Source organism: Rhineura floridana, chromosome 6 (genome assembly GCF_030035675.1).
Source record: "Rhineura floridana isolate rRhiFlo1 chromosome 6, rRhiFlo1.hap2, whole genome shotgun sequence".
NCBI classification, from domain to species: Eukaryota; Metazoa; Chordata; class Lepidosauria; order Squamata; family Rhineuridae; genus Rhineura; species Rhineura floridana.
In genome coordinates this window covers 80909324-80935898 of record NC_084485.1, presented here as the reverse complement: position 1 = coordinate 80935898, position 26575 = coordinate 80909324, and the positions used below count along the sequence as shown (strand labels likewise).

General features: G+C 42.5%; 1 protein-coding gene and 1 long non-coding RNA gene across 11 annotated transcripts in view; one reads left to right on the top strand and one right to left on the bottom strand.

The window, feature by feature from the left end:
• The first annotated feature begins 3926 nt into the window (after positions 1-3926).
• LOC133387589 (uncharacterized) overlaps positions 3927-26575 on the top strand; it is a 39554-nt gene continuing 16905 nt past the window's right edge. Inside the window, exon 1 of the long non-coding RNA XR_009763518.1 lies at positions 3927-3994. This is a non-coding gene — a long non-coding RNA (uncharacterized LOC133387589). The remainder of the gene's footprint in view (positions 3995-26575) is intronic.
• PTPRF (protein tyrosine phosphatase receptor type F) overlaps positions 23020-26575 on the bottom strand; it is an 834986-nt gene continuing 831430 nt past the window's right edge. For all 10 annotated transcript variants that reach the window (XM_061632671.1, XM_061632670.1, XM_061632668.1 and 7 more), the window contains 3 exons: positions 26368-26522; positions 25946-26081; positions 23020-24575 (listed from right to left, as the gene is read on the bottom strand). In XM_061632671.1, the coding sequence (XP_061488655.1) occupies positions 24507-24575; positions 25946-26081; positions 26368-26522 (360 nt within the window). In that variant the 3' untranslated portion in view covers positions 23020-24506. The remainder of the gene's footprint in view (positions 24576-25945; positions 26082-26367; positions 26523-26575) is intronic.

The following is a 26575-nucleotide window of genomic DNA, read 5'->3' as shown; positions in this document are numbered from 1 at the left end:
TAAAAGCCAGACTCACAGCTGCTGGGCTTACCTAATCAGGAGGCCACAACCACACCAGACTTTGATTTCACTTGGGACAGTCATGGCTTACCTCAGAGAATCCTGGGAAGTGTAGTTTGTGAAGGGTGCTGAGAGGAGACTCCTATTCCACTGAAAGAGCTCCAGTGGCCAGAGTGGTTTAACAGTCAGCTGCTCTGATTGAAGGTCTGTGAGTGGAACAGGGCATCTGCTAGCAACTCTCAGCACCCTTCACTAACTACACTTCCCAGGATTCTCTGGGAGAAGCCATGACTGCCTAAACTGAAATAACAGTCCAGTGTGAATGTGGCCAGGGACAGCTTTGGTTTAAATTTGAGTGGGAGGCTACATGTGCCTGCTGTAGAATAAAAAGGTGGGGGAAACGCTGAAAAGCAATGATACTGTTCGCAATGTTTTCCTGTGGGAAAGGAAAGGAGCTTCCTCTCTGCCCAGTGCCCACCCACCCAATCTCCTCCCCCCTTTCCCATGGTCAGTTTTACCTGTCTTAAGCATGATTGCATGGGAGTAAATACCACTGAACTCAATATGCATATGATCAAACCTGATCTCCCCTCCCCCTTCCTTTGCCCCTCCCCCTCCAATCTCCTCTTTCCCCTCCCCCTCCTTCTGCTCCCCTCCTCCCTCCCTTTCTCCTCTCCCCTCCCCCTCCTCCATCCCCATGGTCAGTTTTACCTATCCTAACCATGATTGCATAGGAGTAAATCCCAGTTAACTCAATAAGCATGCAAATGATCAGACCTGGCTTTCTCCTCCTCCTCCTTTTCTCTCCCTCCTCCCCTCCCCTCTTCCTTCTTCCTCCTTCCCTGACCACTCCAGTGCTCCCTCCTTCCCCCCTGGTCAGTTTTACCTATCCAAAGCATGATTGCACAGGAGTCCTTCTCCTCCCCTCCCTCTTCTGCTTGCTCCCCTTCCCCTCCTCCCCTCCCTCCTCTGCCTCCTCCCCTCCCCATCCACTGTGATCAGTTTCACGTAACCTAAGCATGATTGCAGGGAAGTAAATCCCACTGAAATCAATAAGCACGCAAATGATCAATGCATTTTTAGCAAACTTGCACAGGATCCCATTTCTTACCTCCCGGATTAAAAAGCAGGGAAATTCACTAATACGCAAAAAACCTTGTGGTTTAAGAACATACCTATAGCCCACAGAGACTTCTATCAAACTTTAAAAAGCAGGGAAATTGGGCAGCTATAGTGAATGGACCAGGGGAGCAGGAGACCTGACCTCCTCTCTGAGATACTGGACTGCCCTACACATTTGTCAAAATGCAAACACAATTTGGGTTGGTCTTTCACAGTCCAATCCAGTTCCTGTGTAGCTTGGAAGAATTTGGTAGCATGTGCCTCTGAGCATATGGTGGTGGTGGCAACACCTGCAGTCAGCCCAAATAATAGAAAGAAGACATGTGCTGTGCTGATCTTGTTTTAGCAGGGAGGAAGCAACATTATCAAGACAGTTGATATAGTTCAGATAGTCACTTTAAATATGTCTGATTTGCTTTGCAATTTTAGTGAAGTATCCTGTAGGAAATCATTTTCGTTTGTTTCTATTTATGTGAATATGTGAAATACAGCAACACTTTGTAAAATTGACACTAAAAAAAATCCAAACATAATTTTGGATTAATGGCACTGACTACTCTGCAGAATAGTCTCCAGTGGACCTCAGGAGTGTCTCAGTTTACACAAGATAAAACAGTGGGAGGTGAAATATATTCTAGCAAAATTCTAGGTGTGCTCTATGTGTTTAATTGACCATGCCCACCTTGCCTTAAATGAAGTGGTTTAAACATAGCAGGCTGAAAACATGCATCTTGGGCAGGCCAAGTTTGTTTTTTCCAACAGCTAGAGTCATTGCTTAAGTAGCAGCAAATTGTAATCAGTCTGATTTGACATCAAAGTTTCAGATTCAACTGTTAATGCACCCAAAATAGAAATAGAACATAACCTCCAATTTAAAACACAAAAGGCTGTCTTCACCATCATATGACATTCAACAATAAAAAGGGTTTGAAATTAATAAAAATTAATAAAAATAAAAACAAAGGTTTCTAGGATGAATAATGAGGGAAAGAAATTTTTCTACATTAGATTGTTTGTAGAAACAATAGTAACACAGGAAAGAAGCAAAGAATGACACCAACAAACATACAAAAATGTAATTCTCCATCTTTGGAAATGGCAGGTGTTGCCATCACTCGCCATATGCTCAGAGGCACATGTTACCAAATTCTTCCAAGCTACACAGGAAGTGGATTGGGATGTGAAAGACCAACCCAAATTGTGCTTGCTTTTTGACAAATGTGTAGGGCAGTACAATATCTCAGAGAGGAGGTCAGGTTTCCTGCTCTCCTGGTGCATTCACTCTAGCTGCCCAATTTCCCTGCTTTTTAAAGTTTGATAGAAATATCTGTGAGCTATAGGTACGTTCTTAAACCGCAAAGTTTTTTGCCTATTAGTGAATATTTACTATAGCTTGGATCAATTCACGTATTTCAAGATCATTGATTCAATTTAAGAGAGGTTTTCTATGATGTCTTTGGACAATGGAGCAAATATCCTTACATTTATCTATATCTTTAATTTTATACCCACTAGGGGACATCAGTAGGCATAAACCTAAAATGATGTATTGCCAGGGCTACCAAAGTATATAACGTGTGATATGGAAATCTATTATTTTTCCTGGAGTATCTAACCCCAGATACTCAAGTTAAATTTTCTGACTTCAGAATTCCTTTAGGATATATACTTAGGTATATTTTGACTTCACATTTCCTACCATTGTAACTCATGGCTGTTGCTGTTATTCTATGGGAATTCTAAGCTGGCCCCTCTGATCCAAAAGGTGAGCACTGAGCTCTTGGATGTTAATGGGAGACATGGGCCTTCTATAGAGCAGCCTACCAGCAAGGTATTCTATCAGAATTGATGCTTATAACTAGGGTAACTTATGACACTTACTCAGTTGAACAAATTGATTAAAAAGACTTTGAATCAACTAAAAAGATTAATCAGCCAGAAGATTTAAATGATTTTTTAAAAATATACAAGTATTTATTAAAAACTGCAGATGTCAAGCATCAAGGGCATTTTTCCTTTTCTCTTTGATGAGAGAGAATATCTCTTCTAAAATGGTAGCATGCATCTAAAAAAAGTGTGGTTTTTTTGCTTCAGAACTATTGTTTTTACCCATATGCAAACATAAGTGGTGAGTTATTGGACAAACTCATATGATTATTTAACTGGGGGAACCCTACATATAACCCACTATTTGTTTTATGCTTGCTTTGTTAACAAAATAACCAAGCTACAGTCTTCTGCTCACTTACCTTGGAATCAGCCCTGTTGTGTAAACATTCCTAGGGCGTAACTGTTGCATTGACAATTAATAGGTTGTGCTGTTGGAATCAATAGTACATTAATGTGCAAATGTAACACTAGAACAGCTGAACAAAAAAGTACCACATCCAGTTTTCTGTATACAAACGTCAACTGTTGCTTTTCAGTGAGGTGTCTTGGAACTGCTTCAGAACAGTGTCACTTTGCATATGTAAAACTCTCTGACTCATCTCTCAGTGCCTGAGCCAAACTGGAGGAAAGGACAGAAAATTTATTTTAGGCTACATTCTACTATTTTCATTGTTGCATTTTAATCACATTACATCTTAATATTATGTTCTTTGTTCTGTAAGCTGCTCAGAGAACCTGTGTTGATGGGTAGCCATACAAATATGGTAAATAAAGACTATTGAAGATTACATGGTGACTTCTGATAACACAGGCAATAACTAAATCACTCCTGAGTAAGACAGCTGCTTTTCCAGCTGCACTAATGTTGCTTCTTTTGTCACTGCTGGCCCCAGCAGGTGTATCCAATTGGTGTAAATTAGCCATGACACAAGAGTGAACTTTTGCTCGACAGAGCAGCAGCTCTGAAGCTGAGGTTTGCAAGGTAAGTGCTGCTGCTTCCTTGTTTTACTCCCTGTGGCTTTTGAATTTAGTCTCCCATAGGAAGCCATCGGAAGCAATGCATGCCATGTGGGATTCTCATAATAATCAGCATTGAGCAGGCTGGGAAGAGGGACCAGCCAGGGCATGCTGCCCACATTATGTAAGACTCCTAGTAATTTATGGGCGAGTATGACTATGAACCATAGAGCTTTGTTTGCCCACATATCTTGTATCAACTGATTAATCGATATATAGTTATCTCAAATCTTGTGAAAAGATGTGACCCTCCCAACAGCTTGTGACTTAGGCTGCACTGTCTGGATGGTCTACTTGGCCCTTTTTCGCTGCAGCATTTCTACACCTGAAGGGCAAGTGCCAATGCTCCGTTATCCTGGTCTTGAGTTAGATAAGGCATAAATTGAAAAAATGGGAATGGACTGCCTTCAAGTTGATCCCGACTTATGGTTACACTATGAATAGGGTTTTCATGGTAATCGTATTGAGGGGGTTTACCATTGCTAGTCCTCCTCAGCTGGCTAGGGCCTGCTCAGCTTGCCACAGCTGTACAAGCCAGCCCCTTCCTTGTCTGCAACTGCCAGCTGGGAGGCAACTGGGCTCTTTGGGACTATGCAGCTGCACAGGTGGCAGGGCACGTTAACCCGAGCCACTTACTGTGGGGGTGATCTTTAGCTGGCCCTTAACACCCACGAGACACGAGCGGGGATTTGAATTCACAGACTCTGGACTCCCAGCCAGGCTCTCCTCCCCACTGTACTATACCAACTCTTAGGCATAAATTACCCCATACTTAATTGAGATATAGAGTGGGCATAGACAGACTCTCCCCTTCTGATTCACCACATTTGTATTGTTATTACTGCAGGTGTATAGTACATGAGGTTTATTCTTGAGTGCTATGCAGAACACAAAAGTTGTGCAGTTCCTGTCGAATCTACATTCAACAGAGGATGAAGGAAGAAGCAGTCAGTTAGTGATGGCAGTGGGATAGGAGAGAACTAGGTGGCAGTGGAGGAGGAGATAATCTGAGGCTATAGTGTAGGTATGGATGTCCTGCTTGTGGGTTTCCCAGTGGGCACCTGGTTAGCCAGTGTGAGAACAGGACGCTGGAGTAGACGGGCCATTGGCCTGATCCAGCAGGCTCTTCTTATGTTCCTTGGTCCTCTAAATGTTGCTGAACTACAGCTTCCATCAGCCCCAGAAAGCATGGCCAGTGATGATGAGAGTTGTAGTTCAGCAAATTCTGGAGGGCCAAAGGTTCCTCACACCTGCTATAGTGATTCTGAATAAAAGGATTGGCCTTGAAGTGGGAGAAAGAATGGTACTATTTTCATTAGTGACTTCTTGGGACAGGTTTCTGAAATAACCAAGTGTTAATGAGGGCTTATGATGCTGTGCAGATAGCATATGAGGAGCCATGATCTGGATCAACACCACACTGTGGGGGTAAAATACTGACGCCCCCTCCCCCCTCTCACCAGGGTCCTGATCTGAATCAGCCTCTGCACCCCACCATTCTTGCTATTTATGCTTAATAAACCATTAACCATGCTACTAGTGCAAATTGTATTGCATTTAGTTTGGCCCTTAAAATGGCTTTGAAAGGAGACTAGACATTCATAGTTTAACAGTGCTATGATTAGTCAGGATAAAAAAATAGTTAATTCACATTCCGAGGCAAGACAGCTCTTTGTACCAGTTGCTGGGAAGCAAACAGCAGCGATTGCTTATGGGCTTTCTGGAGACTATTGGGAGAAACAGGGTACTGGACTAGATGGATTCTTGGGGTAATCCTGCAGGGCTCTTATGAGAGAAGCTACTGTCTCTTTTCCTTCCTACTCTCTTTTTTTAAATCCAAATCAGTAGATAACAGCTAAATAACAGCTGAAAGTGTGGAAAGGGCAGCTCAACATATTTTGCCATTTTTGCTGGAATTTGGGCCCTGACAACCTGAGTCAGATGCTTTCCTTCTCCATTCTCATTGGAGCTTTGTCCTTGGCTTCACTGGGTGATGTTGCCCTGAGCAATTACTTGCTGAGTTTTGACTGCACATATTATTACACAATGAGTGTACTGAGTAAGGACATTAGATTGCCTTTAATTGGCACAGCTTGACTTCTGTTCCTTTTGGTTGCTTTGGCAACTATAGGCAAGGGAGTCCATGTGTGATAGTTAATGGACATTGCTATTCTCATTTTCTGGTAAAACACTATAGCGTTTCCCATTGTGCCACAAACCCTTTAGCTAATCTCGTCTAGGAGCAATTCCTGATTATGACCTGCAGTATCAGAATGTTCCCAGGTTGAAGAGATCTTTCTTCCAGATTCTCTTGGGGACATGGATCTAAATTTCACCTCTTCTTTACGTGGATCCTCTATTCAGAATTTCTCCCTTATTCTGCAGTTTGCTTCCTGATCCTTACTTCCAGCCTCTGCTAAGTCCCCTTAAGTTTTGCTTTCCTCAAAATGTCCTCTGGCATAATCAAATCCAGTATTTGGGGAAATGTCCCAAATGAAACTTGCATTGTTCATTTCTGTCCTGATACCTGCCATTTTTATTTATTTATTTATTATTTTATTTATACCCCGCCCTTCCTTCCAGCAGGAGCACAGGGTGGCAAACAGAAACACTAAAAACACTTTAAAACATCATAAAAAGACCTTAAAATACATTAAAACAAAACAACATTAAAAACATTAAAAAAAAACTTTAAAAACATCTTTTAAAAAAGTGTTAAAGATATTAAAAGACATATTAAAAGCAATTCTAACACAGACGCAGACTGGGATAGGTCAACTTAAAAGGCTTGTTGGAAGAGGAAAGTATTTTTCTAAGGGGCAGTTTCACAGATTGATAGATACCTATTTTACTCACAAGTAAATGTGTGTATTATATCTAAATATATATTATGCACCCTCAATTACAAATTTATAACAATGGGAGTGACTTACATAGTATAATTCACTAATAGGCAAAAAACCTTGCGGTTTAAGAACGTAACTATAGCCCACGGATATTTCTATCAAACTTTAAAAAACAGAGAAATTGGGCAGCTATAGTGAATGCACCAGGGGAGCAGGAGACCTGACCTCTCTGAGATATTGTAGTGCCCTACATATTTGTCAAAATGCAAACACAATATGGGTTGGTCTTTCACAGTCCAATCCACTTGCTGTGTAGCTTGGAAGAATTGGGTAACGTGCCTCTGAGCATATGGTGAGTGGTGGCAACACCTGCTATCTCCAAAGATAATTATATTTTTGTATGTTTGTTGGTGTTCTTCTTACTTCGCTTCTTTCCTGTGTTACTAATGTTTCTACAGAGAATCTAAACTAGAAAATTTTATTTCCTTCATTATTCATCCTAGAAATCTGTGTCAAATTTATTTTTATTAATTTCAAAGCTTTTTTATAGGTCAATGTCATATGATGGTGAAGATGGTGTTTCAAATTGGAGGTTATGTTCTATTTCAATTTTGGGTGCATTAACAGTTGAATCTGAAACTGCAGTTTGATGTCAAATCTGACTGATTACAATATGTTGATACTTAAGCAATGACGCTAGCTGTTGGAAATAAAGAGGATGCATGTTTTTAGCCTGCTATGTTTAAACCACTTTATTTAAGGCAAGTTGGGCATGGTCAATTAAAAACATAGAGCACACTTAGAATTTTGCTAGAATATATTTCACCTCCCACTGTTTTATCTTGTGCAAACTGAGACACTCCTGAGGTCCACTGGAGACTATTCTGCAGAATAGTTCAGTGCCATTATTCCACAATTATGTTTGGAATTTTTTTAGTGTCAGTTTTACAAAGTGTTGTTGTATTTCACATATTCACATAAATAGAAACAAACGAAAATGATTTCCTTTAGGATAAAAAAGTCAAGGTGTCCCCGCACTTATAGTGCGAGTCGTTTCCGACTCTTAGGGTGACATCTTGCGACGTTTACTAGGCAGACCGTATATATGGGGTGGGATTGCCAGTTCCGTCCCCAGCCTTTCTTTACCCCTCAGCATATGCCGGGTACTCATTTTACCGACCACGGATGGATGGAAGGCTGAGTGGACCTCGACCCCTTTTACCGGAGATTTGACTTCCTCCTTCCGTTGGAATCGAACTCCGGCCGTGAGCGGAGCTTTGGCTGCGTTACTGCCGCTTACCACTCTGCGCCATGGAGGATCTTATAGGATACTTCACTAAAATTGCAAAGCAAATCAGACATATTTAAAGTGACTATCTGAACTATATCAACTGTCTTGATAATGTTGCTTCCTCCCTGCTAAAACGAGATCAGCACAGCACATGTCTTCTTTCTATTATTTGGGCTGACTGCAGGTGTTGCCACCACTCACCATATGCTCAGAGGTGCATGCTACCAAATTCTTCCAAGCTACACAGGAACTGGATTGGACTGTGAAAGACCAACCCAAATTGTATTTGCATTTTGACAAATGTGTAGGGCAGTCCAGTATCTCAGAGAGGAGGTCAAGTCTCCTGCTCCCCTGGTGCATTCACTATAGCTGCCCAATTTCCCTGCTTTTTAAAGTTTGATAGAAGTCTCTGTGGGCTATAGGTATGTTCTTAAACCACAAGGTTTTTTGCGTATTAGTGAATTTCCCTGCTTTTTAATCCGGGAGGTAAGAAATGGGATCCTGTGCAAGTTTGCTAAAAATGCATTGATCATCTGCGTGCTTATTGATTTCAGCGGGATTTACTTCCCTGCAATCATGCTTAGGTTACGTGAAACTGATCACAGTGGATGGGGAGGGGAGGAGGCAGAGGAGGGAGGGGAGGAGAAGAACTCCTGTGCAATCATGCTTTGGATAGGTAAAACTGACCAGGGGGGAAGGAGGGAGCACTGGAGTGGTCAGGGAAGGAGGAAGAAGGAAGAGGGGAGGGGAGGAGGGAGAGAAAAGGAGGAGGAGGAGAAAGCCAGGTCTGATCATTTGCATGCTTATTGAGTTAACTGGGATTTACTCCTATGCAATCATGGTTAGGATAGGTAAAACTGACCATGGGGGTGGAGGAGGGGGAGGGGAGAGGAGAGGGAAGGAGAAAGGGAGGGAGGAGGGGAGCAGAAGGGGGGGAGGGGAAAGAGGAGATTGGAGGGGGAGGAGCAAAGGAAGGGGGAGGGGAGATCAGGTTTGATCATATGCATATTGAGTTCAGTGGTATTTACTCCCATGCAATCATGCTTAAGACAGGTAAAACTGACCATGGGAAAGGGGGGAGGAGATTGGGTGGGTGGGCACTGGGCAGAGAGGAAGCTCCTTTCCTTTCCCACAGGAAAACATTGCGAACAGTATCATTGCTTTTCAGCATTTCCCCCACCTTTTTATTCTACAGCAGGCACATGTAGCCTCCCACTCAAATTTAAACCAAAGCTGTCCCTGGCCACATTCACACTGGACTGTTATTTCAGTTTAGGCAGTCATGGCTTCTCCCAGAGAATCCTGGGAAGTGTAGTTAGTGAAGGGTGCTGAGAGTTGCTAGGAGATGCCCTGTTCCACTCACAGACCTTCAATCAGAGCGGCTGAGTGTTAAACCAGTCTGGCCACTGGAGCTCTTTCAGTGGAACAGGAGTCTCCTCTCAGCACCCTTCACAAACTACACTTCCCAGGATTCTCTGAGGGAAGCCATGTCTCAAGTGAAATCAAAGTCTGGTGTGGTTGTGGCCCCCTGACTAGGCAAGCCCAGCAGCTATGAGTCTGGCTTTTAGAACTCTGACAGTTGGTTCTTATTGAGCATGCCTCGCATTATCATAGGGTGCCAGCCAAAATTTCTTAAATTAATTAAAAATCAGCCAGGCATTTTTTAAACTTTTAAACTGCAGAAGGTGAAGGTCAGAGTATGGGGCAAGGTCAGTATTAGGATTACAGGTACTCTGTGAACATGGCTGATCTTTAATGAATTTCAACAGATTATGAGAACTCTGAGAGAAAAAAGTCCCAAAGGGCTCTGTGTTTCTCCCCTCTTTTTAGACTTTGAACTCTCCGACTGTTTTGTGTATCACCATGAAAATTGAAAGTGTTAAGCAAGCAGTTCTGAGTTCAGGACTATAAATTTTGTAAAGTTTTGTTTTGAAATGAGCTTATGGGATGCATCAGAATGGCACGTGGGGTATTTTCAATTTAACATTGCGGAATGTGAAAAATCCATGCTGGCTATAGTATACAGCCACTCTTGTGGCTGTATAATTTTATCTGTTGTGCAAAACTATTGCAGTAAGGCTGGTAGAAGAACCAATAAAAATGTGTAGGGTACTTATCAGAAGGCTCTCAGCACAGGGAACCATCTGTATCTCTGTGCAGTAATGTCAGTCTGTCATAAGAGAAACATTAAACAGGGAGATCAAGGCCATTCACTATGCAGCCACTGTGTGGCATATCTGCTCATGGCACTTTTAAAGAGTTCATAGATTGATCTTTGAGGTGGGTGAATTAGTCCTGCAGAGGGAAGTTTTTTCTGCAAATAATTGTTCACACAGAGCTCAACTAACAGCCAGCAAGTCAGGGCCTGATCAGATGCTGGTATAATGTGGATCTGATGCTTTTTGCAGATCCTTTTAATTTGGACCGTTTACGTAACGTTTTTGCCAGTGCGAGTGCATTCAGCTGCTTTTGCCTTTAAATCTGGATTAAATCAATGCAACAAAATCCCGAAATTGCTTTTAAAATCCGCACCCACCACGGTGCTCTTCTACCGTGTATTACCTTTTAAGCGCCTTTTTTTGGCTGCGCAGTTTCTTCGCCATTAGATCCTCCCTTTTCTCTGCCCCTTTACCTGGCTCTGGGCATCATTTTGTTTCCTGCGGTTGACGAAGCAACTTCTGGTTGCTCTTGCCTTCCTTTCTCCCGCTTCCCCCTCCAATACATTTCCTCCCCCGCTCCTTTAAACAAAATCACATTCATCCAAATTATTCTCCCTAGAATAGCTAATTCTGTGAAAGCTCTCTGCATGTGATGTGAGTGGTTTCCCTCTCCCCACCCCTTCATTCTCTCTCTTCTGCAGCGACACCAACAACTCCCCGAGGGTAGCAGGGAAGAGCTGGAGCTCAGGAAATTCCTTCCTGGGGAGCTCCTGCTCACCCTGCCACCAGAGAGGGAAACTCCCCTTCAGCCCTGGCCTGCTCTCTCGCTTGAGCTGCGAGGGTTTTTTTTTTTTTGCAAGCCGCTATGTGCCCCTCGCTGGAGCTACACCCAGGCTTGGAGCGCACAAGCCACAGCGAGAGGAGGCTGGCGAAGGCACCACTGGGGTAATTTATAAGCGCCCAAAAGCGCAGGGGAAAGGGGAGCTACCTTCGCATCTCATCCCAGCAACTGCTCTGCTCATCCCACTCACGGAGAGTAGTAATATTAAAAGGTTGATGCTTCCTTTAGTAGCTGCTTTTAATGTCTCTCTAAAGATAATTGTTTGGGGCTTTTTTATGTTTCCCAGAACGCATGCTGAGGCTTGTCCCGGGGTGCCAAAGGCACACCAATCTCGCACAGGGACAGCCTAACAGCTATGGGTGGGAGCAGGGGTGACGGGAGAAAGCCTGCACTGCAGGGAAGGGGGACGGCTGTAGGCAATTCCCCTTCTTTCAAGCACCCATTCCTCCCTTCGTTTAGGGAAACCTCGCCCCTTCCCCGCCTCCGCAGTTAACATTCTAATGTGTGGGCGCAGCAACAAGGAAACACTGATAGCAACAAACGCGCACGTGAGTGAATGCTAAGAAGAAAAACAGCCAATTTATTCATAGCAAGGGCGGAAGTATGTGAACTGTTAAAATCAATCATGATGGGAAAAGCAGCGTTTTTAATGCAGATCTTGGCTGATATGTGAACCAGCCCTCAGTTTACAAGTAGGGAAAATTGACTTGACATTCCAGAGGTATGTCAAACCTTAGAAATTATTATAGTGGAAAGGAAGACCTGCCTTTCTGGAACAGGCTAAAGACTGATTAATTATTCCAAGACACTGGAAGCTACTGCTACTGCTGGCTGATTGTCTTCTTCTCCAGTCATGTATTTCTTGTTTCAATTAGCATAGTAGCTTGCCCTTCACGGTTAGTTTTAAAATAAAGATGGGGAAGCTGTCACCCTCCAGGTGTTGCTGGACTACTGTTCCCATCATCTCTAACCATTGGTATTGCTGGCTTGGGCTGATGGGAGTTGGGTATCTGGAAGGGTATAGTTTTCTCATTCCTGTTTTTAAAATAGTGTCCAAACCCTCTTGATATGGGTTAAGGATTTGACATATGAAAAGCTGTTGTCCCAAACTACTGTTTGGACCCAGGAGTGAGCCGTTAAGAGACAAATATTCAGAGTGCCTCCCTGAGAGGGAAGATGAATACTCCCTTGTTCTTCTGCCACGATGAGATCTTGAACTAAAGCCTTGTAGAGGTGGTGGAAGCAGGCTACTGAGACTTCGCTGTTGCTGTTTTTTTAACCTGTTCAGGTTAGAGGGGCAAGAAGCAATCTCAATATCCAAGTGCAACCAGTCAGATGTTTAATTCACTTCTTCTTCTTTGATTTATATACTGCCCTTCTTCCCAGCAGCAGCCCCTCCCCCAATTCTATAAATAGAAACAGCATGCACCATAAATGTAATTCTCCTAGTTCACATTGCTTGTATTGTAGCTATGGAACGTATGCGCCATTTTACTGAAAGGAAGGCTGTGCTTAGGATGGTCAAAGAATCCAGTATTAAGTGCATACAGCATGTTTATGTATTTACTTCTATAGGACATTATGCTGAGCCAGTCCCAAAGGCTGATGGTATTCTTCTGATGAAACCAGGAGAGCTTTCAGCTTTACCTGATCACCCATTTAGTAGTTTTGCCTCTAAAGTGTGGCAAGCTAGGCACTACTTCTGCAAAGTCTTTTCTTGAATGTGGATCACCACAAACAGAAGCAAACAAAAATACATTTGCTGCCCTTTAACTTTTCTTTTGCTATTTTGTCAGGCTTCTCCTGTGCGCTGCCCCTATGTGCAATATCCATTGCATTGATATTGACTACCTTCACGTTGGTGAAAGCAATAATAGTTGTAATTCTTGTACTTGCAACTTATGAAGTCAGGAATATTAGTTTTTCAGTTTCCAGTCATGATCTGTAACTGAGTGGAACAAGTGCTTGAATCCTGTCTTCCATTTCTATTCCCTTACCTCTTTTAATGTGGAAAGAGAAGGTAGATTTACTTGCAGAACTTTCCCCCCTTTGCATCAAAATAAGTATTTTTAGCATTTGTATTCAACATGCTCTCAATATGTTCCTGTTTCTCAGAATAGCTGCCACTTTCAATTGCATTAATAGAAACATAGTAATAAAGATGAACAGGGATGGATGATAAATGTTTTTGATATTTGATATGAATTCATTAGCTGCAGTCTCCAATGTGAGGCATCAGCAAAGGAGGAAAATTATTCTTAGATAATTTAGGTGAGGCCTAAGTAGTGTATTCAGTTTGGGTCACTCTGTTTAAGATTTATTTTAACTGTAACAAAATTTAGGCAACAAGCTGAATGTCTAAATTCTAGAACTGAGGCTACATTGTATGAGAAGCTGCATTGTAATTTCATTCTGTATATTTTATTTTGAAATACTGAAATGCAAAATCAATTATGGTAAGGTGACATTGGTTTTAGGTTGGGAAATGTTTGTAAGAAACCTAAAAAACTGAAACATGTTGCTTGCGTAAGTATTCAACCCCTGTGCTGTGGAAGCTCCCAGTTTACACAGATGGAAGAAATTGCCCTGTTGAGGACACAATTACCTTACCATAGGCCTCCATCTGTGAACCATTAAAGTTGCTGTCACACTGTCAGGATAAAAAACCCACGGTTGAAGGATCATTGGTCAGGCTGTGGATCTGAAGGAATTCAAAGAGCATTCTACAGAAGTGAGAGATAATATATTACAAATGCATAGATTAGAGAAAGGGTACAAAATAATATCCAAGTGTTTGGATATCCCAGTGAGCACAGTTGGATCAATAATCAGGAAGTGGAAACTGCAACATACCACCCAGGCACTGCCAAGAAAAGGCCAACCTTCAAAACCTAGTGCTCCAGCAAGAAGACTTGTGAGATAAGCCACAGAGAGTCCAACCATCACTTTGAAGGAGCTACAGAGTTCAGTGGCTGGGAGTGGAGTAATGGCACACCAGTCAACCGTATCAAGAGCTCTACATAACACTGGCCTGTATGGGAGGGTGGCAAGAAATAAGCTGTTACTCCAAAAGTACCATCTGAAAGCATGTCTGGAGTTTGCCAGAAAGCATGAGAGTGCCCCAGCTGTGATGTGGGAAAAGGTTTTGTGGTCTGATGAGACCAAGATAGAGCTTTTTGGCCAAAACTCAAAGCGCTATGAGTGGCGCAAACTTAACACTGCTCAAACCTCAAGACACCATCTCTACAGTGAAGTATGGTGGTAGTAGCTGTTGGCGCGTGCGTGTTGGTACAGTCCAGAGAAGCGACTCTGGAGCTGTGCAGAACCAGAAATAATCCAGGCCAAGCAAAGTTCTTTGTAAGAGTCTTTTACTGTTAATAAGTTTCAAATGCAGTCCTCTCTCCATACAACTTTCCCCCACACTAGAGCTTCTGCGAGAGCTGCTCTTATCAGAGCGGTTGCCCTTGCCAACCATCTGCTGGCCTTGAGGAACCTGGCAACCCCTCTTGCTCTGTTTAACCCGTTTATTGCAGGTTTCATTCTCCTCCGAAAAAACCTCTGTCTGTGAGTCTCATAGATATCACTACTGGCCAACAGCCCCCACCTGGGACTCACAGAACACAAAATACATTTATCTTATTTACAGTTATACATTACAATTTCAATACATATATATATACACATCATTTTGTTTCTCATTACAGTCTCTATTTCCAGTTCAGTTTTGTTTCTTTATTCATACAAGTTATACAGCATTTTTGTTGATTTTATTTGATAACACTCATTTATATTTCATTCTTCTATACAGTATTTCCACATTAGATCCATTGTTTCTTTGTCTATTGGCCCTTCTTTTTCCCACTCTAAAGGATATTCATCTGTCTCATCCTTGTTTTGTATTACATGAAATGTGAATCTATGTGGTGGTTTTCCTTTCGTTGATCTTTCAGAACGTCTGACATTATCAATTTCCATTGCTTCATCACTCTCATCTTTAATTGTTCCTGCACCTGATCCTGCACTTGTTCCTGGTATTTCAGTATCTTGCTTTACTATGTCCTCACTCCTCAGTCTTTTGATATTACGTTTGCCACCCTTAATTAAATCAGTTAACGCAGCTCTTAAGGGTATTTGAGGACCAAAAGGAACAGCTATTGCATCTTGTTTGCTTTCACCATCAAGCACTACTGTTTGACTACTTTTCCACGGTTGGTCTACTACCTTTATGCTTCTGCTAAGTACTACCTGTTGCTTTGCAGATACCCAGATTCTATAATACGAATTCTGAAAACCCAAAACACGACCTGCCTGAGCTCTTGGGGCCAATTTTCCATGTCTTTTCTGCTTAGAAACATGCACCCAGCATTTTGCTCCGAAACGCTCTATGTGTGTTAGCCTGGGTTTTCTCCCTGTCAGCTTTTCATAGGGAGACATTCCAATCATTCTGTGTACAAGGCGGTTTTGTATGTAAGCTGTATATAAAATATATTCACCCCAATAGGTATTATTCATTTCTGCATCTGCCAGCATGGCTCTCATTGAATCCTGCAGAGACTTGTTCCTCCTCTCTGCAGTTCCATTGGATGATGGTGAGAAAGGAGCAGTGAGACTTTGAATTATTCCTTTCTTTTCTAGATATTGTTTCAATGAATTACTTGTAAATTCACCTACTTGATCTGATTTTGTTTTTAATAACAAACCCATATTGTGTCTCTGTTCTCTGTATAAACGCCCGTAATTTATCCTCAGCTTCACTTTTCTTTTTCAACAAATACACATGTGTAAATCTGGAAAAATCATCTACAATCCCTAAGTAGAATCTTGCCCCTCCTTTCGAACACTGGAGAGGTCCTGCCACATCCACATGAATAAGTTGATAAGGTTCAGTAGTAGTGCTTTCTACGCTCCTACTAATTGGGGCCACTGTCATTTTTGCTTTATAACATGCATCGCATTCATCCACATGCTCACAATGTGTTAGTTTTAAATCTTTACAATGCTTTGGGGTGTTCTTAATTTTCTCAGAATTTGCGTGCCCTAACCTTCTGTGCCACTCATGTATGCAATTTTCATGTATGTTTTTATTTACTCCTATCCAGGCACATTTTGGTTCATCATGCTCACTCTGTACCATAAACATTGAGTCATGCAACTTCCCCTTCATACATATTTCATTACCTTTCTGCACAATGCATCTATTTCCTTCAAAATATACTTTACAACCTATTTGAGTCAGTTTTCTTATTGAAAGAATGTTACATTTTAAATCAGGAACCAAAAGTACATTTGTTAATATTGTTCTAGGATTACTCAACCTGATCGTCCCCTTCGCAATCGCGTCCCGTGACGATCCGTCAGCTAGATAAATCTTCTCTTGAACAGGCTTTGAAGTGTAAAATAAACTTGCATCAGTGATTAGGCAGTTTGACGCCCCGCTATCTAGAAGCCATGTAAAGTGTTTTATTGTCCTCCTCAGTAATAAAGTTCACACTGGATTTCTGCCATCCATAGTCCCTGTTTCTTCTGTTCTTACTCAAACAATGTCTCTGTATATGTCCCCGGGACCCACAAAAATAACATGTTTTATTTTCTTGCCTGTTTCTTGGATACTTTTGTTTTTTTTTTTTTTCAATAATTTTTATTCAGATTTTCATAAAACATACAAGACAAAATCATAAAACATTCAAAGACAAAAAACAAAATCAAAAATAGTTAAACAAAAAGAAAAAAAGAAAAAAAAAACAAAAATAAAAAATAAAGAGTAAAATATTGACTTCCCATTTGTCAAAGATCAAATCAGTTATAAGTCTATAATATATAACAATCCTGTCTCTTAAGTCATATTATAAAATCACTTTCCTCCAGTAGTTATCTTACTTAATCATCAAATCTCATAAACATTACTTTATTCTTTCCACAAAAAGTCAAAGAGAGGTTTCAATTCTTTAAGAAATATATCTATCAATTTTTTTTTCCAGATAAGCATATCGATTAATCCATCTCATTACTAATTATGATAATCTTATTGTCATAACCATAGTCAAAATAAACATTTCAATTAATCCATCACATCAGAATCTGTTAGGTTCAATAATTTCAGTAGCCATTGTTCTATTATCTCTATTAGTTCCATTTTCCATCTTCCATCTTCAGTAGTCTTGTTAAGTCCAGTAATTTCAATATCCAATCTTCCATTATCAGTATTCCATAATAATCTTGCTGTCAAAGCCATAGTCATATAGTAAGAGTCTGATGGGGATTACCTCTATCCCAAATATTTTCTTGCCATCCATTCTGAATAGGTTGCTGAAATACTGCTGTAAAATCATATCTCTGTTCTTTTTTTCAAAATACACTGGGTCATCTCTTAAAAGTTTTTCCATTGTCACATGGCTGCAGTTAATTCCATAGATTTTCTCTATATTGGGCTCCATCACATCATTCCAGTCCAGAAGATTATCCATGCCATTGATAACTTTATCTCTAGAATCTTCATTCATTTCTTCAGAGATAACATTGAGTTCCAAACAATAGATTTTATTTCTAAAGTCCATAGACTCCAAATCTTGTTCCTGTTCCACGTTGGTTCCAATCTCCGGGATCTCCTCTCTCACAGGGACCCCTATTCCAGTCTCCAGGGTCACCTCTCTCACAGGGACCCCTGTTCCAATCTCCGGGGTCTCCTCTCTCACAGGGACCCCTTCCAGGGTCACCTCTCTCACAGGGACCCTTATATCTTTAATCTCCTGCTTCATTTTACTCAATTCAATTTTCATTATCTCAATCTCATCCATTATTTTCTGAAACATAGTTATTTCCAGATTTTCAGCCACTTTCTTAATTGCCATTTTAAAAGAAAAATATAGGAAAACCACTTCTTATTTCAGCAACAATTGGGTTAATACTCCAAACTTGGTGACATCACAATATAAACAGAGCAGACAGCCTTATCTCTCCAATAGTTAAGTAAACAAAATGCAGTTCCCAGGATCGAAACAATTAATGGCAATCGTCAAGAAACAGATTCGTCAAAATAAAATAGACCAAAAAGAGAGTAGTCTCAAAACAGTATAATATTTTTCAAAATAAAAATCTGGAATAGAAATCCCTCTTCTGTGTATATCTTTAGAATGCAAATCCAGGACAGCTTTTTGCAACAAAAACAGAGATAAGCTATTAATTAGTGCGTAGCAGAGAGAAGTTATGGCTCCCCAGTGAGATGTCAAAAACTGATCAATCTGGCAAATCTCTTTTAAACAGCAACAATTTAAGTCAAGTAAAAGAAAAATATAGAAAGAAGGGTGCTTGCCTGTTAGTGCGTTCTCTCTTAGAAGATAAGATGAACGTTCGCTTTAACAGATAGAGCTTGCTGTTGAAAATCCGTCCCACTTTCGTCGGCTGGACCTCGTCCCATAAATTAATGAGATCTGGTCGTCCCAACAAAAATAGGCTTTGAGGTTAATCTCTTCGTTTCTCCCTACCCGGGAGAAGTTTAATCAGTCAAAAAAAAAAGAAAAAACTGACTGATATATCTGAATAAGCTTCTTTTGAGGCAGGAGCCCGTCTCAAAAGCAGGCACAGGCTAAGTCACCCTTCCCGGAAGTCCTCTTGGATACTTTTGTTGAGCAGCTTCAGCCTCTTTAGACTCAGTCCTTTTACTCTCCTGTCTTCTGTTCCATTCCTGTTGCAGCTTTTGCTCTACAAAGTCCAGAGTTAAAGTTCCGTCTGGCAACATCTCCATACTAGTAACCAACGTGTCCCATTTTTGATCAAATGAAGATAACAGTATATAAACCATCTGAATGTCACTGTGATTCACTCCTCGATCTTGAAGATCTCCAAACAATCTACGAAATTCAGCAAGATGCTCACTCATAGTCACTTCATCTGTAAAATGCATCTGATAAAGTTTCCGCGCTAAACACAGCCGGCTCCCTGCTGTTTGTTGCACATGGGCAGCCTTTAACATTTCCCACATTGCATGTGCTGTCGGCTCATTCCTTACGTGTAGCAGTTGAGAATCAGACAGCCCTAGAGTAATAAATGCTTTCGCTTTCTCGTCTTTCTTCGTCCACGCTGCTGATGGAGTGGCCGGAGGGGTTTTTTCTATCACGTCATACAAATCTTTGACCAGAACTGCTTTCATTCTCCACTTCCAACTGAAGTAATTAACTGCATTCAATCTCTCCATCGGCATCCCGGATGACAGGTTTATAGCCATGTTGTCCACTCTTTACTTGCCTCTCTCTTGCTGCTTCTTTGCTCTGCAACAACGGATCCAAACAGCACCAGAACCTCTTACTTTGGACTGTATTCTGGGCCCATAACCCCTGTTGGCACGTGCGTGTTGGTACAGTCCAGAGAAGCGACTCTGGAGCTGTGCAGAACCAGAAATAATCCAGGCCAAGCAAAGTTCTTTGTAAGAGTCTTTTACTGTTAATAAGTTTCAAACGCAGTCCTCTCTCCATACAACTTTCCCCCACACTAGAGCTTCTGCGAGAGCTGCTCTTATCAGAGCGGTTGCCCTTGCCAACCATCTGCTGGCCTTGAGGAACCTGGCAACCCCTCTTGCTCTGTTTAACCCGTTTATTGCAGGTTTCATTCTCCTCCGAAAAAAACTCTGTCTGTGAGTCTCATAGATATCACTACTGGCCAACAGTAGCATCATGCTGTGAGGATGCTTCTCATCAGCAGGGACTGGGCATCATGTTAAAATTGAAGGAAGAATGGATGGAGTAAAATACAGGGAAATACTGCCAGAGAACCTGCTTCAGTCCACTAAAAACTGAAGCTTGGGAGGAAATTCACTTTTCAGCAAGACAATGATCCCAAGAACAAGGGCAAAGCAACACTGGAGTGGCTCAAGAACAAAGGTGAATGTCCTACAGTGGCCCAGTCAAAGTTCTGCCTCTCAATCCCATTAAGAATCTGTATTGCTTTTTGAAAAATGTGGTCCACAAGCGATCTCCAACCAACCTGAATCACCTGGAGTGAATCTGCCAAGAAGAATGGGCCAAAATCCCTCCAACATTGTGTGCAAAGCTGGTACATATCCACCCCAAAAGACTTAAAGCTGTCATTGCAGCAAAAGGTGGCTCTACCAAATATTAATGTGTGTGGGTTGAATATTTATGCAAGCAACATGTTTCAGTTTTTTGTTTCTTATAAACATTTCCCAACATAAAACTAATGTCACCTTACAATAATTGATTTTGAGTTTCAATGTTTCAAAATAAAATGTCATGCAGAATGAAATTACAATGTACCATTTGCAAGTCAGTAATATGAGAGCACTGGTAGGGTCCGATTACTTCTGCAAGGTACTGTATATTGTATGAGAAACTGGAAAAGTTGGGCCTGTTTAGCTCACTAGGCTTAGAAGCATTGCTTAATTGTTGATTTTATAAAAATATTTGTATACTGCTATTTTGTTAAAAAAATCAAAACAGTTTACAACACAACAAAAACAAAAGAAAAAACCACCATAGAATAAAAATATTAAAAATACAATAAAAATTGCCTGAAGGAACAGAAAGGTTTTCAGCAGGTGCGTAAAAGTTAAATCAGAAGGCGCCTGCTGAATCTCTATTGAGAGCATTGCAGAGAACTGGGCTGATGACACTGAAGGCTCGATTGTGTGTTGATGTTAAATGAGCCTCGCCAACTTGGGAGACAACCAAAGCCACTCCTGCAGATGATCTCAGTGATTGAGCTGGGATACAATGGTTCAGACAGTCCCTAAGATACCCTGGACCTAAGTTGTTCAGGTCTTTGTAAATTAAACACAAGGACCTTGAACCTGTCTTGGTAGTGAATGGGCAGCCAGTGCAGATGTTTTAAAAGTGGTGTCAACGTTGTTGGCCATGTGCTCCCATCAGCAATCTGGCCGCCGTATTTTGCACCAGCTCGAGCTTCCAAACTAGAGCCAAGGGCAGCCCTACATACAGCGCATTGCAGTAAACCAGCCTCGAGGTTACCAACGCATGAACTACAGAGGTCAGGCTGTCGCTGTCCAGGAACTGCCATAGCTGACAAACTAGACAAAGCTGGTAAAAGGCACTCCTAGCTACAGAGGATACTTGGGTCTCTAGTGACAAAGATGAATGCAGGAATACACCTAGGGAGCACGACCCCATCCAGTACAAGTAACCTGCCTATCTCCCAGATGTGGGATCCACTTACCCAAAGAGCCTCTGTCTTCCCAGGATTCAAGCAGTTTATTGGACCTCAGCCAGTCCACTACAGCATTCAGACACTGATCCAGAGTGTTCCGGGCCTCTCCTGATTCAGATGTTATGGAGAAATAGAGCTGCATGTTGTCAGCATATTGCTGATACGTTGCTCCAAAACTTCTAATGACCGCTCCCAATGGCTTCATATAGATGTTGAATAGCACTGGGGAGAGAAGAGTACCCTGCGGAACCCCATAGCACAAGTACCAGGGGACCCAGGAACACTCACTCAGTGGTACTCTCTGCACAAGACCCTGAAATAAGCATGGAACCACCATAATACAGTGCTTCCAATACCCATCCCACCGAATTGGTCCAGGAGGATACAGTAGGGTCCCTCTTCTCAGTGCCCTGCTTTTTGGCATTCTGCTAATATGGTGCCAGAGGGGCGATCAGCTGTAGGGAGGGGCTGGAGCTCCTCGCACTCCAGCTGATCACGCCGGAGGAGGGGAAGATCTGATCTTCTCGTCTGGTGCAATCAGCGGGTTAGGTTCCAGACCCCTGCGCTACAGCTGATCCGCTTTCTGGCAGTTTTCGCTTTCTGGTGGGGGTCTGGAACCTAACCTGCCGTATGAGTGGGGCCCTACTGTACCATGGTCAATGGTATAAAATGAGCAGAAGGGTTGCACTCCCCCCCCACCTCTTTTATGACAAAGGCCATCCGCTGATTCTGTTCCAAAATCAGGTATGACTCCAGATTGTGATGGATCTAGATAACTGTTAAAATGAGAGGTACTAGGACTGAAGCTTCCCTGAAGGTCACACTCTGATGCAGAATCTCTCCCTTATTTTTTTAAATTTTATTTTAAGGGATACAAGTGGGCATAGGCAATCTGTAAAATGCCACATGTTGTTGATATGCCTAACTCCCATCAGCCCCAGCCAGCATGGCCAATGGTCAGGGATAACAGAGTTGTAGTCCAACAATATCTGAAGGGTCAGATTGCCTTGCAGGGTTTTACTAGAAAATTCCAAAACTGTGCAAATAATGTACTTTTTTTTGGTCGTATGCCAATTCCAAAACTTTAAAGCAGATTGATGCATGTAATGATCCCACCTTAGGAGAGGTGGAACATGGTGATCTTAAGGTGCCTTTACTGAGTCTACAGTATTTAAATACGTATCCAGACAGTAGCTTCCCAGAGCTGAAACATACAACTCAAGAGAGTGTGATGAGTCTCAGGAAAACTTAGGAATTTCCCCCAGTAAGGGGGATGGTCTCCCAACAAGAAGCTAGCCAGCATGCAGTATGAGGCATGTAAGGTATGGCCAAGGGCAACATTTCTATACTGTCCTAGCAAGAGTGCCGCACTCTAATGATGCATTTGTACTGATGCAAAGGTGGTTGTTTCAGCAGCCAAAATGTCAGTGTGGGAATGATCCAGGGCTCACCCCTGTTCTACTGAAAGGCAAACAGTTCCAGCTATTCCTTCTTTCCTTTGTCTCTGTTAGCAACCGAGCAAGAATCTTTCCCTTTCACAGACTGTTGTTTCAGTTCTTTACACTGCAAGAACAGGTAGAATTCATACCCGCAGTATTTAGAGCTTTTAGAACTCCTGCCGGGGTGACTACAAGTTTATCTGCTAATTGGCAAATAAAACAAGACAGCAAAACCAACATGTAGGAAATCTGATTATTCAAATTTATTAACATCAAGAATTATGCAATGATGCTGTAGATTTTTATTAACAAATAGAAAACAGACTGTATACAACAGTGACCCCTACAGCACTATGCTTTCACAAGGTAAAAATGAATGTTCTCTCCAACATCACCAACCCAGGATTGTTGATTTCAATGTAATTTGGATACATTGGATAATATAGTTAGAGACCTTTCCACCACCTTTATTTATAGAACTATGCACCTGGGAGAAGGCTGTAATCTCCCTGCCTTTAGTGCAAGTATGAGAGAATAAGGAGTATTAATATATAGTACCGTTAAATTAAATCCAGTAGTGTTGCCACATTGGTTAATTAGACCATCCTGTCATAGTGAAAAATACAGCATTCTAATGACTTTTAAATGTGTACAGGATAGCAGAAATTATAGTTACACCCAGCCTCTGAGAACTGATTTCCTTACCTGAAGAACCTCAACCTCCCCCCCTAATAACCAAGGTACCCCCATCCTGGGGTTGTTTGTGCAGGAAGGCTTCACTTCCCAGAGTTGTGCTCTTTCACCTTGGAAGATGCTCCAATGCACTTGGTTGGCCACAGTTGCCTAGGCAACAGCACCTCAGGATGCTACTGGCATAGAAAGGACTAAATAAATGTGTGTCTATGGTCAGGTCCCTTTTGGGAACTTAGTTATATATGTGGCAAGAATGCCACATTTCCCCCCATCTTAACAAAAGAGGATCCCAGGCAGTGGGTCTCTCCTTCAAATGGAAAGCTCACATGGGATCTGTTGACAAATATGCGGTCACTGGACACGTGTCAATAGGACCAAGCCTCCAATAGCTGCTGGAGTCCCACCTGACAAGACAGGCCTATGGAAAAAAAGGCTTTAGAAATAAGCATTATGTTGGCTCCAGCTCTGTGAAACTGAATGTTCTGCAAAGGACTGAAGAGGGTGTGAAAGGGTCCCAGAGCTGTGAGCCAGCCACTAATATTAACCTGGGGCTGCCCGAAAATGGGCAGCAACCACCATGATTGGGACAACAAAAGAGTAAGGGAGGGGGAGCAAAAGGAAATTAAAACCCTACCACCTCCATTCTCCTGTTTTGCCCAAGCAAAACATTAAGACTTGCAAAAGAATTTTAAAAAAAGAAAAGATATAAAAGACTAGTTAACTATTTTACATATATAAAAGATCCCATTCCATCCACCCAGTGACTCTCACCATTAAATGCTATCAAGGGGAGTAGTAGGAGTGGGGCATTAAAAGAAATTCATTTGGAGACTGAAAACGCTAGAAGCTGGTCCCACCTTTGGCGCTGTGGCAATGAACCCAAATACTGTGGGCGGAACTGGTTGGTCATGGGGAGGCTGCTACTGCTCCAACAACAGCAGCATCTGCACAGAAAGACTAACAAATGGGTGGGTGGCTGGGAAGAACCCGTCTCTGTTCTTGGACATTCCCACTGCAACTGGCTGAAAGTACTAGTTACGTTGCATAGTGATCAAAGCTGCCAAGGTACTCCAGCGCAGCCCGGTAGCACAACTGGTACTGGTCCTGGAGAAGGAGGAAGAAAAGGGGATCAGAAAAAGCCTCTAGAGGAGAACACCACTTCCATGACATCATGGTACAAAGATTAGAGAGGTAGCAGGAAGGCCATGCCCAACACCTCATATCTACTTGCAAGGGAACTGTGTTTTGCATTCTTTTTTTTTTACTCTAAATGAGGCAATTGGCCAGCACCAAGCCAGGCAGGCCTGACGCTAGCAGGCGTCCAAGGTGGGCACTGGCCAAGGGCTCCTGGCGCTGAGAGGGGCCCCTGCTGCTGGGGATGGGTGGGGGTAACTCCCACTCTGCAATCTGCATTAACATCAGGTTGTGGAACATGCAACCCACAACCCGATGCTTGCACAAATTGCAAAGCGGCAACCAGCCTCTCAGGCACCCCCACCCCATGCCACTGGCACAGGCTGGCCACACAAATTTCTGTGGTGCCACATCAGCACACTGTGCATGCATGCTTGCCATCACCCAACCCCTTACAGCTGGAAGGCAGCCTGGATATCCGCAAACTATTTACAGTGCCATGGTAGATAGATAGGTAGCTTTATTACGGTCATAGACCAGCATACAGTGCCATGGTATCCAGGCTGCCTTCCAGTTAGACCAAAAAGCAGCATGTGTTCCAGCCAGGGAATAGTCACTGACCATGTTTGAACCGTTGCAAATACTTGTTGGCACTGTTCTTTTGCACAGTACAACAATATTCCTTTTTTCTACTGGTGCTTGTACAGGTGATGAGGGTGGTTTGGGAGGCTACTGCCTCACATTCCTTACCACCATTTCTGCTTCTCTTAAGAGGGTTTTCTCCAGGAAGCATACAAAACTCCCTGCAATGCTTTAAACTATTCCCAGAAGTTCTTGCAATAGTAAAATGCTCCAGGAGATAGTTGTCCTGCAGAAAACAGTAAATGCATCCCAAGCAGCAACGCAATAGCCTACTACACACCAGATGACAACATCTGAGGGCTAACCCAGGGTGGGGCCTAGCTCACGGTGAGAATTCTTGGCTGGAAGGGAACAGGAATGTCCTATAAGTGATATGATGTGGCTTCATCAGTCTTAACCAATCCAGCTTTCCCCCCTCAAGTCTTTTACATGCTTTGTAAGATACTACGAGGATCTTGTTCAATAGCGTATGTACCCTGTATCTCATGAAACATTGGACATCAACATGGGAATGGGGACCAGGCTGATGGCTGCCTCATGTGATTTACATGGAATATACCTACTTATATAGAAAGCTTTCACCCCTTCTCCATACTGAAAGCAAGGTGGAGGTTTGGTCCTGTTATGTCTAGCTGGTTTTCAAGTGCAAAGCCCCACCCCAGTCCTCCGTGAAGCAGAAGATGTGGCAAGTGGTTTACCTCCGTTTGCACCATGGCTGGTCGCTGTGTCCTCAGGGTCTTCACAGTCTGGAACATGTCAACCACACCCTCATAGCGCATGCGCTCCAGTACAATGCTTAATGTGATGAACACCCCAGTGCGTCCGACCCCCGCGCTGGATATAAGGAAGAGAAAAAGGTGACTGGCTGTCCCAGCTTGGACTCAGTGAGAGAGAACTGAAGGCTCACAAGATCACAATCAGAACGTCTCCCAAAAGCTAAAGTCTCTGTGCAAGTGCCACCCTGTTTTTATGTATTCAAAACTACAAGGCAGTAAGTCCTCCCTGCCTAACCCAAGGAAATGGCTTCCATGAGTAGCAAGAGAAGGCCATCTCTGCAGTAGTAACCACTTGCACACAGCACCTAGCCAGCTTTCATGGACAAGTGAATGGCAGAACTCACCTGCAGTGTACAGTGATGGGCCCATCCTGGCCAAATTGCTCCTTGGTTTTATGAACTTGCCCAATGAAGTCAATGAAGCCCTCTCCTGTTTTTGGTACTCCCTGCTCAGGCCAGTCAGTGAACTGGAACTGCCGGATGGTTCTTGACTGCCCGTCCTAGTTATAGGGAGAGGGAGGTATGTTCATTGCATCCTCTCGAAGCACATGGC